This window comes from Esox lucius, chromosome 2 (genome assembly GCF_011004845.1).
Source record: "Esox lucius isolate fEsoLuc1 chromosome 2, fEsoLuc1.pri, whole genome shotgun sequence".
Lineage (NCBI taxonomy): Eukaryota > Metazoa > Chordata > Actinopteri > Esociformes > Esocidae > Esox > Esox lucius.
The window spans coordinates 17,644,727-17,662,371 of NC_047570.1; the positions used below are offsets into that span (position 1 = coordinate 17,644,727).

Consider the following 17,645-nt stretch of genomic DNA (forward strand, 5'->3'; position numbering starts at 1 on the left):
GGCCAACTGATTCAAGCTGATAGAAGAGCAACTTTGACTGAAATAACCACTCGTTACAACCGAGGTATGCAGCAAAGCATTTGTGAAGCCACAACACGCACAACCTTGAGGCGGATGGGCTACAACAGCAGATGACCCCACTGGGTACCACTCATCTCCACTACAAATAGGAAAAAGAGGCTACAATTTGCACAAGCTCACCAAAATTGGACAGTTGAAGACTGGAAGAATGTTGCCTGGTCTGATGAGTCTCGATTTCTGTTGAGACATTCAGATGGTAGAGTCAGAATTTGACGTAAACAGAATGAGAACATGGATCCATCATGCCTTGTTACCACTGTGCAGGCTGGTGGTGGTGGTGTAATAGTGTGGGGGATGTTTTCTTGGCACACTTTAGGCCCCCTAGTGCCAATTGGGCATTGTTTAAATGCCACGGCCTACCTGAGCATTGTTTCTGACCATGTCCATTCCTTTATGACCACCATGTACCCATCCTCTGATGGCTACTTCCAGCAGGATAATGCACCATGTCACAAAGCTTGAATAATTTAAAATTAATTGAATTAATTGAATAATTTAAAATTAATTTAATTTATTGAACATGACAATGAGTTAACTGTACTGAAATGGCCCCCACAGTCACCAGATCTCAACCCAATAGAGCATCTTTGGGATGTGGTGGAACGGGAGCTTCGTGCCCTGGATGTGCATCCCACAAATCTCCATCAACTGCAAGATGCTGTCCTATCAATATGGGCCAACATTTCTAAAGAATGCTTTCAGCACCTTGCTGAATCAATGCCACATAGAATTAAGGCAGTTCTGAAGGCGGAAGGGGGTCAAACACAGTATTAGTATGGTGTTCCTAATAATCCTTTAGGTGATTGTATGTATGCAGTTACTGCACAAGCCAACGAGTAATCTTTGTAGATGTTAATAGGTAACCCGCTACTGATATTTTGATATGAACATATATGGACCTACCACAATTGATTGGGGTTCTCCATTTTTTTTTTCTCGCTATGATGGAAGATTTGCTTTTTCACATAGTAGTTATTTCACAAAGTTCTATCAAATCGCTTGTGAAGACAACCTTCCCAGGCTTTATTAGCTCGACCCGCTCTCCATGATTGAGAGAATTGCGTGCAGAGACAGTCCAACAATTATTTCAAGCGATATGTGAAGTTACAAACATTTTAAATATTATTCATTATTCCACATTAAGTCAATGACACCACAACATGTGGCGTTATAGGAGGGGATTAAAATGTGCCTAAAGCATAGCAAACAGGCAAGGAAATACCCACTGTGCATTAGCTTTGTGGCCGTCTGTCCCGACTGGTCAAACCCCCCAAAACACTGAATCTGTTTGAGAGGTTAACTTGTCTAAAGCTAAAATTATATGGACTTTGGGAGACACACCTGTCATGTGGTAGAGATTGTATGATGTTCTGCATTACAAAAAATAGGACAAAGCAGTCTAATGGATAATTAAACGCAACAAGTTCAAGGTAAGACATACCTCAGATTTGCATTTTATGGTGAGATTTCATGGATTTGTTATACCGGTGGGTTCAGAACTTAAACATTTAGGAGGTGTTAGGTGTAGCCAAGGCTTTGACTCCACCTACTGGCAATGTTGCTACAATGTCATCTGACAGACCGAAAGCCAGACTTCTCAGTAATTTTGGGAAGGATCAGAATCAGAATCGGCTTTATTGGCCAGGTATGTGTAGACATACGAGGAATTTGTCTCTGGATTATACAGGCTCATTATGTGCTTACTCATAAAAAAAAAAACTTTAACAAAGAACACTCAACAAAAGTCACCGACTGCAATATACAGTACACATAAATACACATCATAAACCAAAACAATAACATAGGTAGATTGATGAGAATAGTGCAATAAGCATGGTATAAAGGGCGCTGGAAATATTTATTTTTGTACAGGTATTATTATTTACATAATGATGGTTACACTATATATCCAGTGTAATGGAGCAGAGGGCAAACGATGCTGGAATGAATAAGTAATTTTTGTGCAGGTGTAATGTACATCAGGTAGGTGGATATGATAAATACAGTATCTATATATACAGTATGAACTGCACTGAATTACAGGATGACAAAAAAAGTAGTAGACAGGTGGATGTTAGGGTCAGAGTTACTGGGTTGTTATACAGGGATTGTGCCTGGCACTAGTGTCTGAAGTTGACTGTTCATCAGAGTGATGGCCTGTGGGTAGAAACTGTTCCTGTGTCTGTTCGTTTTGGCGTACAGTGCTCGATAGCGCCTACCAGAGGGGTGGGGCTGGAACAGATTGTATCCAGGGTGTGATGGATCTGCAGTGATGTTAACTAATTGCTCGAATACTCCAATAAAGATTACTGAAACAACGAGCGGTTCTGAAATCAGTTAGTGCAGGTGTACGCTGAATATATATAGCACGAGAGTTGGAGCTCCCGGCAACTACCTACCTGCTGAGCTATTATCAGGCGTGATTGCAATTGCCATCACTAATGACAATCGCGCATGGGCGATGTGGCACATAGGATGGTTATATTAATAACGATTCATAACCAAATAATTTAGGTTGAATTTCTACGGAATTACGAAACTCGAAATGAGTTGCATTGAGACCAATTTCGTTTTTTCCAAGGGACTGAGTAGAACACTACATATTGGACCAGAATATGCACAGCCAAAGAGAAGTAATCACATTCGTCAACGGTGGTCATGAATCAAGATGTAAACAACCAAAACTCCGCACAACTACCGGATGTTAAATATACATCACCACGTTCATATAAAATTTAATTACTACGTAGGAGGATTCAGAGGAAGGAGAGGAGTCAGGATGGTGGGTGTGGACATCGAACCACGACACATGTTAACGCTTGGGTCAGCTATTGTTGTTAGTTCGTCAACTGCGAATTGTTGAAATAGCACCGTTGTTTTTCGGTTACGTTACATTTAGTTATTTTCTGTAATCGACCCACGTCTGTAGTTACGGTCCGTTGACTGAGGATGAGTATGGCCGCACCTCCCGATGTCCGCGGACTTCTTCAGACTGATGAGGTAAATATTTAGCTAACGGTAGCTAACTAATGTAGCTACCTAGTTAGCCATTTATCTGATCAACTATTTTGGTATATGCATTGATACTGCCGTTATATCCAAGTATTTTATCTTAACCGGATCAGTATAACATTTCTTTTGGTTTTTCCAAACAAGCTGCCAGAGTTTGACAGTTAAGTCCCAATACCACCATACTACATATTTGTTGAAAGCAGCGTAACCAGTTGGCTAGTTAGCCATCTGTGACAATTGATTGCCACTTAACGCTACGTGATTCGCCTTCTGTTGTCATCATATTACTGTTGATTGGTTAGTACACCGAATTTTGACAACCTGTAAGTAATTAATACTACCATATATTAATCGTTAGAAAACCATGACATTTGGTCATGACAATGCAAGCCTGCCATGTCGCTGAGCTGAAATTGCCCAACTGCAGTCATGTGAGTTATTCCGACATGCCGTGGTCATTAACTATTACGTCGGGTAACGGTTTGGCGTCTTCTGAACGTTTGACATCGACTAAATGAAATGGACCAAACCAAAAGTACTGCCATTTGGGGCGGCAAAGGTTTGAGAGTATAACATTTCCACACATGCCCCTGATGAATTCGATGTAATATACCCTATCCAAAACAATGTAATGTGTATACCTTACTGTATTTGTTACCTACACTGCTACAGTAAATGCTACCTCCCACTTCTATTCACTGGCATATAGCAATACATACATAAATCGGTGGTTGTAGTTGTTTCTTGCTGTAATGTATTTGATTGATGACGATGATTTGAACATATATATTTTGGTTCACATGTATATCAGCATACATTGGTTTTAATTCAACATGCAAATAGCAGCCTAATGTAGTACATTTTTCCTAGTCGGTAATGAGATTCACATGCATTTCCAGTTTAGGTGGAGTTCCATTAACCTCTTTAGCAGATCTATGGAACATTCTATAGACCTTATCTCTGTTTACCAAAACATGTTCAAGAGGATGTGCATTATGGTTGAATATAGTTACTGATATTTGTAAGGTTAAATCTCAATGCAGCTGTAATGACTGTTGTGTTCAGCACTCAGTGTAGCATCCTTGATTTGTGTCATGAATTGCGTAGTCCGTTTGGTTCACACAGTGCATTCCAAAAGTATTCAGATCCTTTTACTTTTTCCACATTTTGTTCCTTGTCAGTCGGAACAAAATGTGATATTTGATAAAAACAAATATCACATTTACGTAAGTATTCACAATCTTTGCTCTGACTTGAAAATGAGCTCAGGTGCATACGTTTTCATTGATCATCCTTGTGATGTTTCTACAACTTCATTGGAATTGACCTATGGTAAGGTCAATAGATTGTGCATTGGAAAAGCACAATCCTATCTATAAGGTCCCACAGTTGACAGTGCATGTCAAGCTAAAGTGTATTTCAGCGGCAGGGACTGGGAGATTTGTGAGCATTGAGGAAAAGCTGTGCGGAGAAAAGTGCTGACCGAACCTTCATGAGAACCTGCTCCAGAGCGACCAGGACCCCACACTGGGGCAAAGGTTCACCTTCAGACTTGTATGTTCAGCACATCCCAAAGATGCTCGATTGGATTGAGATCTTGGGAATTTGGAGGCCAAGTCAACACCTTGAACTCATTGTTCTGTTCCTCAAACTATTCCTGAACAATTTTTGGTTTATGGCAGGGCGCATTATCCTGCTGAAAGTGGCCAATGCTGCCAGTGAATACTGATGCCATGAAAGAGTGCACATGGTCTGCAACAATGCTTATGTAGGTGGTACGTGTCAACGTAACATCCACATGAATGGCAGGACCCACGGTATCCCAGCAGATCATTGCCCAAAGCATCACACTACCTCCGCCAGCTTGCCTCCTTCCCATAGTGTATCCTGGCACCATTTGTTCTCCAGGTAAGCTAAGCACACGCACCTGGCCATCCACGTGATGTTAAAGGAAAAGTGATTCATCAGACCAGGTCACCTTCTTCCATTGCTCCATGGTCCAGTTGTGATGCTCACGTGCCCATTGTAGGCACTTTCTGCTGTGGACAGGGGTCAGCATGGGCACCCTGACTGGTCTGTGACCACGCAACGTACTGCTATGCACTGTGTGTTCTGACAACTTTCAATCAGAACCGGACATACATTTTCAGCAATTTGAGCTACAGTAGCTCATATGTTGGATCAGACCACATGGGTCAGCCTTCACCCATGACCTTGTTGCCAGTTCACTGCTTTTCCTTCCTTGGACCACCTTTGATAGTTACTGACCACTGCAGACCGGGAACACCCCACAAGGGCTACAGTTTTGGAGATGCTCTGACCCAGTCATCTAGCAATCACAGTTTGTCCATTGTCAAAGTTGCTCAGATCCTTATGCTTGGCCATTTTTTCCCCTGCTTCTAACACATCAACTTTGAGGACCGAATGTTCACTTGCTGCCTAATATATCCCACCCACTGACGTGCTATGATAACGAGATTATCATTGTTATTCACTTCACTTGTCAGTGGTCTTTATGTTATGGCTGATTGGTGTAGATCACAGATCAAAATATTTGCTTTACATTGTGTCAACTGTGATTTTTGCATTGGAAAGCAAAATCACCAACCGATTTGAGGGCTGGATTCAAACTCACACCAAAAATCAAAGAAAATTGAAATCACAGGCTGTTCCAACTTGTGTAAATTTAATCACAGCAATTCATAATGTGACTCTGTAGTGTTTGTGGCCCCCATGTGCCTGTATGCACTCCCGACAATGTCTGGGCATACTCCTGATGAGATGGCTGATGGTGTCCTGGGCGATCTCCTTACAGACCTGGATCAGGGCATCAGTGAGCTCCTGGGTAGTCTGTGGCGCTGCTTGGCATTGTCAGATGCACCGATACATAACGTCCCAGAGGTTCTCAATTGGATTCAGATCTGGGGAACATGAGAGCTAATCAATGCCTTCATCATCCAGGAACTGCCTACACTCTAGCCACATGAGGCCGGCCTCATGATCTTTCACGAACTGCATTGTGGGATTGTTGAGATTGCGGATTGTTGACGTGCTGTACGCTGCCTGTTGTTACCTACCTGGCTACCTGCCAAACTTTTTTTGAATTTACTCTATATAAACGAATTGGTCAAAATTCTATTTTAAGAGTTTTACCAACGCAATATTTTTATCTGTTGACCTCTTACCCAACTTTACTACACCGGGACTCTTTTTGGACGAAGCAGAACTACTCAACCCTGAACACCTGAGGCTAATTACCATTAAAATGCCTTATAACTGTAATTGTTGTAGTTACAACACGGAGGAGAACTACCGTCTTCAGTTAAAGACAGCAGAGTTAGAGGCTCTGCCTCTGACGCAAATGTCAGGCAAGGATTATGTTAGTGTAGAAATAGAAAAAACTGCGTCAGTCACCAGGAAGAAACAATCATCTTGTCTGCCCCCCGGGACAGCTCCTGCAGCCGGGCAAGAACTTTCTCTTGGTCACTGGGAAGAAATGCCGTCGACCAGATAAACCTGAATTGTTGCTAAATCCAACTGAGACTTTGAACAGGTTTTCCCCACTGGAGTCGGAGTCAAGGCCCGAGCCGTCTTCGGAGGGGAATGATCAGCAGGCATTTTCTACCGGTGGCCTTGAAAAACTGAAAACTTTAGTCATCGACGATTCCACTACCCGCAGTATTAGACTAAAGAATCAGCCGGCGATCGTACACTGTTCATTACAACTGAAGTCTTCACTTCAGTTGTAATGAATACATGAACTACTTTGATGAAAAGATCATCAGCATTAGAAAACAAATAACTGACTCCTCCTTAAATAGTTATCAAAATCTCAGTTGTCCTAAAAATGTCCTGAACCTCCCTGACCAGGTGTCAATGGGGACACTTGAATTTCTTGATACCGTATCGCTCGACACATTTACTAAATTTGTAAAGATTTCTAAACCCACAAACTCTCAGCTAGACCCGATTCCAACAAAATTACTTAAGGAGCTATTTCCTGTGCTAGGTCAGCCAATGCTGAACATAATAAATTGCTCCCTTTCCTCCAGATGTGTACTAAACTCACTAAAAATAGCGGAAATTAAGCCTCTTCTAAAAAAATCTAATCTGGATCCCGACATATTAAACAATTATAAGCCAATATCGAACCTCCCATTCCTCTCAAAAATCTTAGAAAAATGTGTTTCCCAACAACTGAATGCCTTCCTAAAGACAAATAACATTTATGAAAATGTCCCATCATAGTACTGAGACTGCACTCGTGAAGGTAACAAATGACCTTCAAATGGCCTCGGACAAAGGTTCCGCATCCGTCCTGTTGCTTCTTGATCTTAGTGCTGCTTTTGACACTATTGATCACTCCCTTCTCTTAGAGACACTGGAAACCCAATATTGGGCTACGTGGACATGTTCTAGCCTGGTTTAAATCTTATTTATCTGAAAGATATCAGTTTGTTAGTGTGGATGGTATATCCTCTGACAAGTCAAAGTTATGCTTTGGTGTTCCTCAAGGCTCGGTTCTGGGCCCATTATTGTTCTCACTATATATGCTCCCTCTGGGCGATGTAATCCGAAATCATAATGTAAACTTTCACTGTTACGCTGATGACACACAGTTATATATTTCAATGAAGCATGGAGAAGCCCCTAAATTAGCTACTTTGGAAGAATGCGTTTCAGATATTAGGAAGTGGATGACTGAGAATGTCTTGCTCTTAAACTCAAGGAAAACAGAAATGCTTGTTTTAGGACCCAAGAAACAAATAGCGTTGTTTGCAGATCTCACTGTGAACCTCGACGGCTGCATGGTCGTATCCCAAAAAACTGTAAAAAACCTTGGCGTTACCCTTGACCCTGACCTCTCCTTTGAAGAACATATGAAATATGTCTCGAGTTGCTTTTTTTCTTCTTCGAAACATTGCAAAAATTAGAAACTTTCTATCAAAAACTGACGCAGAAAAATGTATCCATGCTTTTGTTACTTCTAGACTAGATTACTACAATGCTCTTCTCTCTGGTTATCTAGACAAACTAATAAATAAACTTCAATTAGTGCTGCACATGACTGCTAGAATCCTAACTAGAACCAAAAAATTTGAACACATTACTCCTGTCCTAGCGTCCTTACACTGGCTGCCTGTTAGGGTTAGGGCTGATTTAAAGGTTTTACTGTTAACCTGTAAATCAATACATGGACTTGCTCCTACTTGCCTTGCTGAAATGATCCAGCCATACATACCTACACGTAACCTACGTTCGCAAGATGCAGGCCTTTTAATTGTACCTAGAATTTCTAAACAAACAGCTGGCGGCAGGGCTTTTTCTCATAGAGCTCCACTACTGTGGAATGTTCTGCCAATTAAGGTTAGAAATGCAAACTCAGTGCAAACTTTCAAGTGTCTACTAAAAACTCATCTCTACAGCACTGTTTATGATTAGGTGTAGCCTGGCCTGGGGGCGTGAAGGTGACCAGTAGGCTTGATACTGTCCACCCTTGCTGTCTTGCCAGGTGGGCTCTCGTCGCCACTGGGATGCCCTCCCTCCAATGCCTTTCGGGGGAAGAGTCACTGGCTTGTTGTTGTCTCTCTGTTGCGCACTTGTGCAATTGGGCTGTACGCTGCTGGCAATACTCTGCCCTCTTTCAGGGGGGTTGCGGTTGGTGGGTGTCCCTTTGGTTGATGCCTGGCAATGTGGGTGGATTGATTTCCTGCCTGTTGGGCCCTGTCCGGGGCCTCCCCGGGTAGGGCCACAGTGTCGCCGGACCCCCCCCGTCTCAGTTCCGAGGTGTTACGCTGCTATATTATTGTGCTAGGGGATATGAGGAATGCACTTTCTAACTTTTCTCAGTCTCCTCCAGTTTTACATTTTAGGTGATGAGGTCCTGGTCCACACCTGCCGGAGTACCTGGTTTGGGGGGCCCGTTGCTGTCCTTGTCCACCTGGTCATACTTTTGACCTAGTCTAGAATCAAATAGACTCTGGATTTAGCCCAGAGAAATGTATTTATTATTCCAATTGGACTCTTAATATCTCACCCGGCACAGCCAGAAGAGGACTGGTCACCCCTCTGAGCCTGGATCCTCTCTAGGTTTCTTCCTAAAACTCGGCCTTCTTAGGGAGTTTTTCCTAGCCACTGAAATCCAACACTACTGTTGTTTGCTCCTTGGGGTTTAAGGCCGGGTGTCTCTGTAAAGCACTTTGCGACAACTGCTGTTGTAAAAAGGGCTTTATAAATAAATTTGATTGATTGTCCTGCACTAGCTTATGCTGGTCTGGCAATGGGTCTGAAGATTTCATCCCGGTACCTAACAGCAGTCGAGATACCATTGGTTAGCATGTGGAAGTCTGTGCGACCCTTTTTGTGGGGCAAATGGAAGATACATTTACTTGCTCCACCGGACAAGTTAAAAGTCATAAACAAAAGAATGCCGTGTGTCGGAAAAAATGCGCCAATGTGAAACAAATTAATTTCCCCCGATACCCAATCAGCATCCAACTCAGAACCTGCTCAGAGTTTAAAAATTAATTTTTACTTGCCTCAGAACAGTGGTGGAGAGAGGCTCCACAACCCAGCCAAGTTTCAGGGAAAGCCCCCAAAAGAACAACATATGTTAAGACTTGTAGGAGTCAAAGGAGAGAGAAAATGTGTGAACAGCTGGAGAGATGAATTTGACTGGGTGCATTACAAGGACAGAATAATATTCTGCGGCGTCTGCCGGGTCAACCCATCTTGGCTCACAAGTGACGTTAGCGTTAGCAGTTTTGTAGCTAGCTAGCGTTAGCAGATTTATACAGGTAGTCGTTGACTTACGACCTATGCGACTTACGTCTGCGATGACTGATGACCTTTGCGACTTACGTCCGCGCTGACTTTTGATGGTCTGTGACCGAAGTAAAAAGAAAATAAATTCATAATACTGTAAAGCAATATTTACTCTTATATTGTTGTATAAAACTTGAGAGTATGGTACTGTAACGAATCATGGAAATGGAGCCGAGCAAGCGTAGTAAGAGAACGCAAACATGGCTAAGGGGGACTTATATGCTAAGTTATTATTCCTCGGCTGACTTAAAACCAAATCGACTTCCCGGTCGTAAGTCGACGACTACCCGTGGCTTGATAGCTTGCGTTAGCAGCTCTGTGGCTAGCTAGCTGGCTTGGGTTAGCAGCTCTGTGGCTAGCTAGTGTAGTTAAATATCATCAGCTAAAGTGAACTGTGAAGTACGCATTTAAAATATTCTGAAGTTTTATGTAACAAATAATATTTTAAAAACACTACCTCCGTTATGACCGACTGCACACCGCAGTGCAAAGTAATACTTCCTAGTTTAGTCTGCAGATCCTTTTTTTTTTTTCTTCTCATTAGTAAATTGAATCATATGTTGAGACGGTTTAGATGCTTTCAACTGTTTGTCTGAATTCGGCTTTCACAAAAAACTAAATAAATTACAAATGTTTACCCGGACAAGTGACTTTTGTACATGGACAAGTTAAAGGTGAATTTAATTTTTGAGCTACATTTCTTATAGGCTAAAGATGGGAATAGGATGGAACCCTAGTTCTTTAACTAAGAGTAAATGCTACACCCAATCATGCTTTACAGCCAACACCAAAACGATGTTCATTGTGTATAATTAGATTTTATGCTATGCTACCTTGCGTTCGCTTTCCATTGTTCTCAGGTGATCTAAAGATCCATGGATCATTGTTTATTTAGTTAATCGTTCCTTATGGTGAACAAGATTCGAAGATCCTTGGATCATCGTTCCATCCGGTGAACGAGATTCGGAGATCCGTAAGAGCCATACTTCATCGTTCCTTTCAGTGAAAGAGATTCGAAGATCTGGGGACCATCGTTCCTTCCAGTGAATGAAATTCGAAGATCCGAAAGAGCCATGGATCACAGTTAATCGTTCCTTTCTGGTGAACGAGATTCGAAGATCCGAAGACCTTACTGAGATGAATCACGATTCACCAAAAAGATTTGTTCGCCAGAACGACCCATCACTTGAGCGTCAGACTTGCGACCACGGTCCTCAATATACGACCACACATTTTGTGACTTAATATTCCATACTGCTGTCATTCACACTGTGGTTTACATGCCACCAAGGTGTCTGTTGTTAATTTAGTTCGCTCAAACTCTGCAGAGTCATCCCCCACAGCCACACCCCTCACTGTTTCTCCCACTGTCGACTTGGAACTTTTTTTTCACTTGCGATGTCTACAGGGGCTAGACAAAATAACAGAAACACCTAACAAAATTATATTAGGGACAAAATAATGAGTATGGCCATCCTTTAACCTTCATTCATTGTGTAGTATATGAGTCAGATTTCACCTCACATTTCTCAAATTAGTATTGAAATTAGCCTACATTTAATTTTATATGTATTTCACACGGATACATGCGCACTCTACGGGCTTGTTTACGTTATTAGAGGGAAAATGAAACGCTAGTATGGCTTGGTCTTGGTTTACATACTTTCCATGGCGTTTGAATTTACAGGATGTTCAAGACGTACCACGCAGGATTGTGGCCGTCAATCGTGGGACACTAAATCAATATGCGTGTGCCCTGCACAGGATCTTCCAGAGGGGCTCGTTTGAAAATGTAGCGCACACTACCTCGGAAGATGGCGTCTCCAGCTATCGATATCTTCAAGTTTACACAACAAAACAATCTAGCTTCTTCAGTATGCCTCGGGAAATGTATCATATTGTAAATAAGCTTGTAGTTAACCTGTCCGTCATCAACAACTGATGTCACTACTGCTGATGGGCATGAGTCGTCCATGTGATGATTGTGAATACTGTGGATTGCATACAAACACGCTCGACCATTTTCACCACCCCCATTTCAAAACCTCTTCCCGCAGCCATGTACAGAACTAGACGCCATTATTAATCAACTCATAACTGAGCCTTTCTTAGTTGAAGTTTATAAATGCTAAATAGCCAAGCGAGCCAGCTATGTGTTATTTGCTTAAGTTACCATTTTCTGCACGTCCCAAACACTTTCAGAATCAAGTCTAAGCACTTAGTTGCGAGAATTTTTTCAGTTACTTTTTTTAATTTTGTAAATACAAGAAATATTCCCTCTCATCCAATGTTTTACTACATGTAGCTTTTCTGACTGGGTCACCACACCACTAGTGCGGCTTTGATTGACAAACGTAAATATGTGAAATAAACATTGTGTCCCAAAAATGTAATGTCAAAATATATGTAAAAATTCTAATTGAAAGTTAAGGCCTATTTATTTTTGATGTTCGATTGTTTTGCAAAATACACAAGTATTCGAACAATAACTTCGAAAATTTGAATAACTTCTTTAGGGACACACCCTTTTTGGCCTGTTAATTAATCCAAGTGGCTGGTAAATTAATCTGTGAACTGTTCTTTTAATGAACATCATCATGAGACTCCCACCACAACATGGCGAAATGTGATTTCCCTCTGAGACATTTAAAGTACTGGACATTAAAGAAGCTTACATAATTAACTGGATACATTGTTTGTAAACAAGCAACTAATGGTAATGTTATTTGTGCATTTCTTTCAAGGAGGAGGCTAGAATTCTGCGAGTGAAAGTCATAGCTGGAATTGGATTGGCCAAGAAAGATATCCTTGGAGCCAGGTCAGTCTTGTTTGTTATAGTAACACTTATAACAACCAGTGCCCTATGGGCTTGTTTATATGGGTGAGTTACATGACCTGTTCATTTTGTTGTCTGATGCATATTTACTGTAAAATGTGTATATTATACCTATCTTGTATATGATTGGGCTCTTTCCTGTTTGTCAATTAATATAGTTATTCATTAAGAGTCATTGAAAGGTAATGCGCTATTGCGCAAAAAAATGCCAACATGTCTGTTTCACACAGACAAAGTATATATAATTTTTTTTATGTTAACCTCTATTGGGTTCTGATTATATTCTTGGTTTCTACCTGTTGTCGGATTAAATGATGTGCTGTCCAGATGTTTTTTTTTTCTTATTTCGTTAAATAGATTCTGGTTTTATTTATCACAGTGATCCATATACAAGAGTTTCCCTTTATGACCCTGTCAATGGAGAACTAACAAGTCTTCAAACTAAAACCATTAAAAAGGTAAGTAACTGTTTTAGTTACCAAGCATTTATAAGCTAGTCGCTTTGTTTTGTAACTATGTATTTGAAGGTGGTTTACACTATTTTACTTCTTGATTTTTAGATAGTTTAGTGCCCTGAAAATAGTTTGTTGGCCAGGAGAAACTGTAATGGATCAGATCTTTTTAAACATTCATCACAAATGTCAGTTAACTTGTGCACCAGCTAGTTTTGGAAGTGTTGAAAGCCACAGAAACCGACTCCATGAGGATGTCTTGAGGGCCCAACATCCTCTAGTGGGTCCTGTGCTCACAGCCCAGCACCGTGCAGCTTGATTGGCATTCGCCAGGGAACACCAGAATTGGTGTTTATGCTAGCACTGGCTAAAGTTTAGAAAAAGTTTGATATGGCCGTTTAAAAAAATAAGCTGAAACACGGATTATAGATTATCTTGGCCCATATACAACTTTCAGGGTGAGAACAATCTACAGTAACATCAAGTTGTGATTGAAATTCTTCTTTAACATCCAAATACATTGTCATTTTCAGACATTGGACCCAAAGTGGAATGAGGAATTCTTTTTCAGGGTAAGTCAAATTCATGGTCAAAAGAACATTGTGAATGCTTGTAAATGTTGTTGGTTTTATCCTGGGCTTTGAGGAGATTTTAGACTTAACCCTTGGTTAACCTTTCTATTGGATCTGTTTTCGCTGCATGCTTCAGTAGCTATGAATTCTATAGATAATAACCTGGAGGTTTACTTGCTTGCCATAATAACCCAGTGATATGTTCCTTATTAGTGTATTGAAGAGGGAATCCAGACCAGTTAGGCTTAAGATGCTCCATGTCTGTGGATATGAACCGGTCTCTGTCAGTACCACATCCTTACTAAAAGCCACTGTGTTTGGCATTGTGATTGGTCATATTTGTGAGTATTGTTACTTTCTAGATTTATTTTGGTGATTGTTCGTAAAGATTATATAATAACAGACCAAGATTTTTTATGTTTTATCTTTTCTAAATACAGTGGGGAAAACAAGTATTTGATACACTGCCGATTCCGCAGGTAATTTTTATCATAGGTACACTTCAACTGTGAGAGACTTGAATCTAAAACAAAAATCCAGAAAATCACATTGTATGATTTTTAAATAATTAAAGTGCAATTTATTGCATGACAAGTATTTGGTCACATACCAACCAGTAAGAATTCCGGCTCTCACAGACCTGTTAGTTTTTCTTTAAGAAGCCCTCCTGTTCTCCACTCATTACCTGTATTAACTGCACCTGTTTGAACTCGTTACCTGTATAAAAGATACCTGTCCACACACTCAATCAAACAGACTCCAACCTCTCCACAATGGCCAAAACCAGAGAGCTGTGTAAGGACATCAGGGATAAAATTGTAGACCTGCACAATGCTGGGATGGGCTACTGCACAATAGGCAAGCAGCTTGGTGAGAAGGCAACAACTGTTGGCGCAAAAAATGGAAGAAGTTCAAGATGACGGTCAATCTCCCTCGGTCTGGGGCTCCATGCAAGATCTCACCTTGTGGGGCATCAATGATCATGAGGAAGGTGAGGGATCAGCCCAGTACTACACGGCAGGACCTGGTAAATGACCTGAAGAGAGCTGGGACCACAGTCTCAAAACCATTAGTAACACACTACGCCGTCATGGATTAAAATCCTGCAGCGCACACAATGTCCCCCTGCTCAAGCCAGCGCATGTCCAGGCCCGTCTGAAGTTTGCCGATGACCATCTGGATGATCCAAAGGAGGCATGCGAGAAGGTCATGTGGTCTGATGAGATAAAAATAGAGCTTTTTGGTCTAAACTCCACTCGCTGTGTTTAGAGGAAGAAGAATGTTGAGTACAACCCCAAGAACACCATCCCAACCGTGAAGAATGGAGGTGGAAACATCATTCTTTGGGGATGCTTTTCTGCAAAGGGGATAGGACGACTGCACCGTATTGAGGGGAGGATGGATGGGGCCATGTATCGCGAGATCTTGGCCAACAACCTCCTTCCCTCAGTAAGAGCATTGAAGATGGGTCGTGGCTGGGTCTTCCAGCATGACAATGACCCGAAACACACAGCCAGGGCAACTAAGGTGTGGCTCTGTAAGAAGCATCTCAAGAAAATCTTTGGAGGGAGCTGAAAGTCCGTATTGCCCAGCGACAGCTCCGAACCCTGAAGGATCTGGAGAGGGTCTGTATGGAGGAGTGGGCCAGAATCCCTGCTGCAGTGTGTTCAAACTTAGTCAAGAACTACAGGAAGCGTATGATCTCTGTAATTGCAAACAAAGGTTTCTGTACCAAATATTAAGTTCTGCTTTTCTGATGTATCAAATACTTATGTCATGCAATAAAATGCGAATTATTCCATCCATCCATTTTCTTCCGCTTATCCGGGGCCGGGTCGCGGGGGCAGCAGTCTAAGCAGGGATGCCCAGACTTCCCTCTCCCCAGACACTTCCTCTAGCTCTTCCGGGGGGACACCGAGGCGTTCCCAGGCCAGCCGGGAGACATAGTCCCTCCAGCGTGTCCTAGGTCTTCCCCGGGGTCTCCTCCCGGTGGGACGGGACCGGAACACCTTCCCAGGAAGGCGTTCCGGAGGCATCTGAAACAGATGCCCAAGCCACCTCAGCTGACCCCTCTCGATGTGGAGGAGCAGCGGCTCTACTCTGTGCTCCTCCCGGGTGACCGAGCTTCTCACCCTATCTCTAAGGGATCGCCCAGCCACCCTGCGGAGAAAGCTCATTTCGGCCACCTGTATCCGGGATCTTGTCCTTTCGGTCATGACCCAAAGCTCATGACCATAGGTGAGAGTAGGAACGTAGATTGACTGGTAAATCGATTGCTTCGCCTTGCGGCTCAGCTCTTTCTTCACCACGACAGACCGATACATCGACTGCATTACTGCAGAAGCTGCACCGATCCGTCTGTCAATCTCCCGTTCCATCCTTCCCTCACTCGTGAACAAGACCCCTAGATACTTAAACTCCTCCACTTGAGGCAGGCACTCTCCACCAACCTGAAGTGGACCATGGTCTCGGATTTGGAGGTGCTGATTTTCATCCCCACCACTTCACACTCTGCTGCAAACCGTCCCAGTGCATGCTGAAGGTCCTGGTTAGAAGGGGCCAACACAACAACATCATCTGCAAAGAGCAGAGATGAAATTGTGTGGTCCCCAAACCTGACACCCTCCGGCCCCTGGCTGCGCCTAGAAATTCTGTCCATAAAAATTAGGAACAGAACCGGCGACAAAGGGCAGCCCTGCCGGAGTCCAACATGCACTGGGAACAAGCCTGACTTACTGCCGGCAATGCGGACCAAGCTCCTGCTTCGGTTGTACAGGGACCTGACAGCCCTTAGCAAAGGACCCAGGACCCCATATTCCCGAAGCACCCTCCACAAGATGCCGCGAGGGACACAGTCGAATGCTTTCTCCAAATCCACAAAACACATGTGGATTGGTTGGGCAAACTCCCATAGAGGTAATCCGTAGAGGGTATAGAGCTGGTCCAGTGTTCCACGGCCCGGACGAAAACCACACTGTTCCTCCTGAATCCGAGGTTCTGCTATCGGCCGTATTCTCCTCTCCAGAACCCTGGCATAGACTTTCCCGGGGAGGCTGAGAAGTGTGATCCCCCTATAGTTGGAACACACCCTCCGGTCCCCCTTCTTAAAAAGAGGGACCACCACCCCGGTCTGCCATCCCAGAGGCATTTTTTAGATTCCGTCACTCACTCACACACAGCTGCAGAGTACCTATGATACAAATTACAGACTTTTACATACTTTGTAAGTGGGAAACACTGCTGATTTTGCAGGTTATCAAATACTTTTTCTCCCCACTGTATTTGATGTGGGTTTAGTCATTTAGGTTTACATAAAGTGGTTTTTATTAAATGATTTTCATAGAAATACCACTAAATTGGGTAGTGTAAGTTAACAGCAATGTTTATCATATATCAGGAAACCCCTTTTATAATCTGAGAAATCTCAGAGAAATCTGAGTTTTTATTCTTTTATTTTTTTTGCCTGGATGCCCTTTAATTCAATTGTACACCGGCGATTGACTTTTGTGCTTGGCTGAATTTCTTTTGAGTTTGCTAAATAAATCAAACACGCCTTATGAAGAGCAGGGAAGGCGCATCTAGCAAAATTGCTTGTATTTTTCTTTTGTAGTCTCAAAATGAGTGATTTCGGTAACATAAAATTCTGTTAGATAGTTAGATCGTACTAGTAAATAACTCATGTCAGCTCTACAGGCGGTCTAATGTCAAAGATGGTACTGCATTTTGCTTGGTTAAATAACAGCAGGGTGCCACTTCTTTGATGGGGAAACTGACTTCTGTCCCACTTTCAGTTTTCTTGTAGAGGGCAGCTGTTCCCCTTGAAGGACTTCTCTGTACATTCCTCTATTACACTTTAGAATGAGGTAC

The 17,645-nt window shown here is 42.4% G+C and overlaps 1 protein-coding gene across 5 annotated transcripts in view; it reads left to right on the forward strand.

Moving 5' to 3' along the window:
* The first annotated feature begins 2,403 nt into the window (after positions 1-2,403).
* nedd4a (NEDD4 E3 ubiquitin protein ligase a) overlaps positions 2,404-17,645 on the forward strand; it is a 45,460-nt gene continuing 30,218 nt past the window's right edge. For 2 of the 5 annotated variants that reach the window (XM_029123701.2, XM_020054888.3), the window contains exons 1-4: positions 2,404-3,081; positions 12,663-12,736; positions 13,134-13,212; positions 13,740-13,778. In XM_029123701.2, the coding sequence (XP_028979534.2) occupies positions 3,031-3,081; positions 12,663-12,736; positions 13,134-13,212; positions 13,740-13,778 (243 nt within the window). In that variant the 5' untranslated portion in view covers positions 2,404-3,030. Of the gene's footprint in view, positions 3,082-12,662; positions 12,737-13,133; positions 13,213-13,737; positions 13,779-17,623; positions 17,642-17,645 lie in introns of those variants that run through there. The other 3 variants (XM_010880208.5, XM_020054891.2, XM_020054899.2) reach the window with 3 other exon arrangements.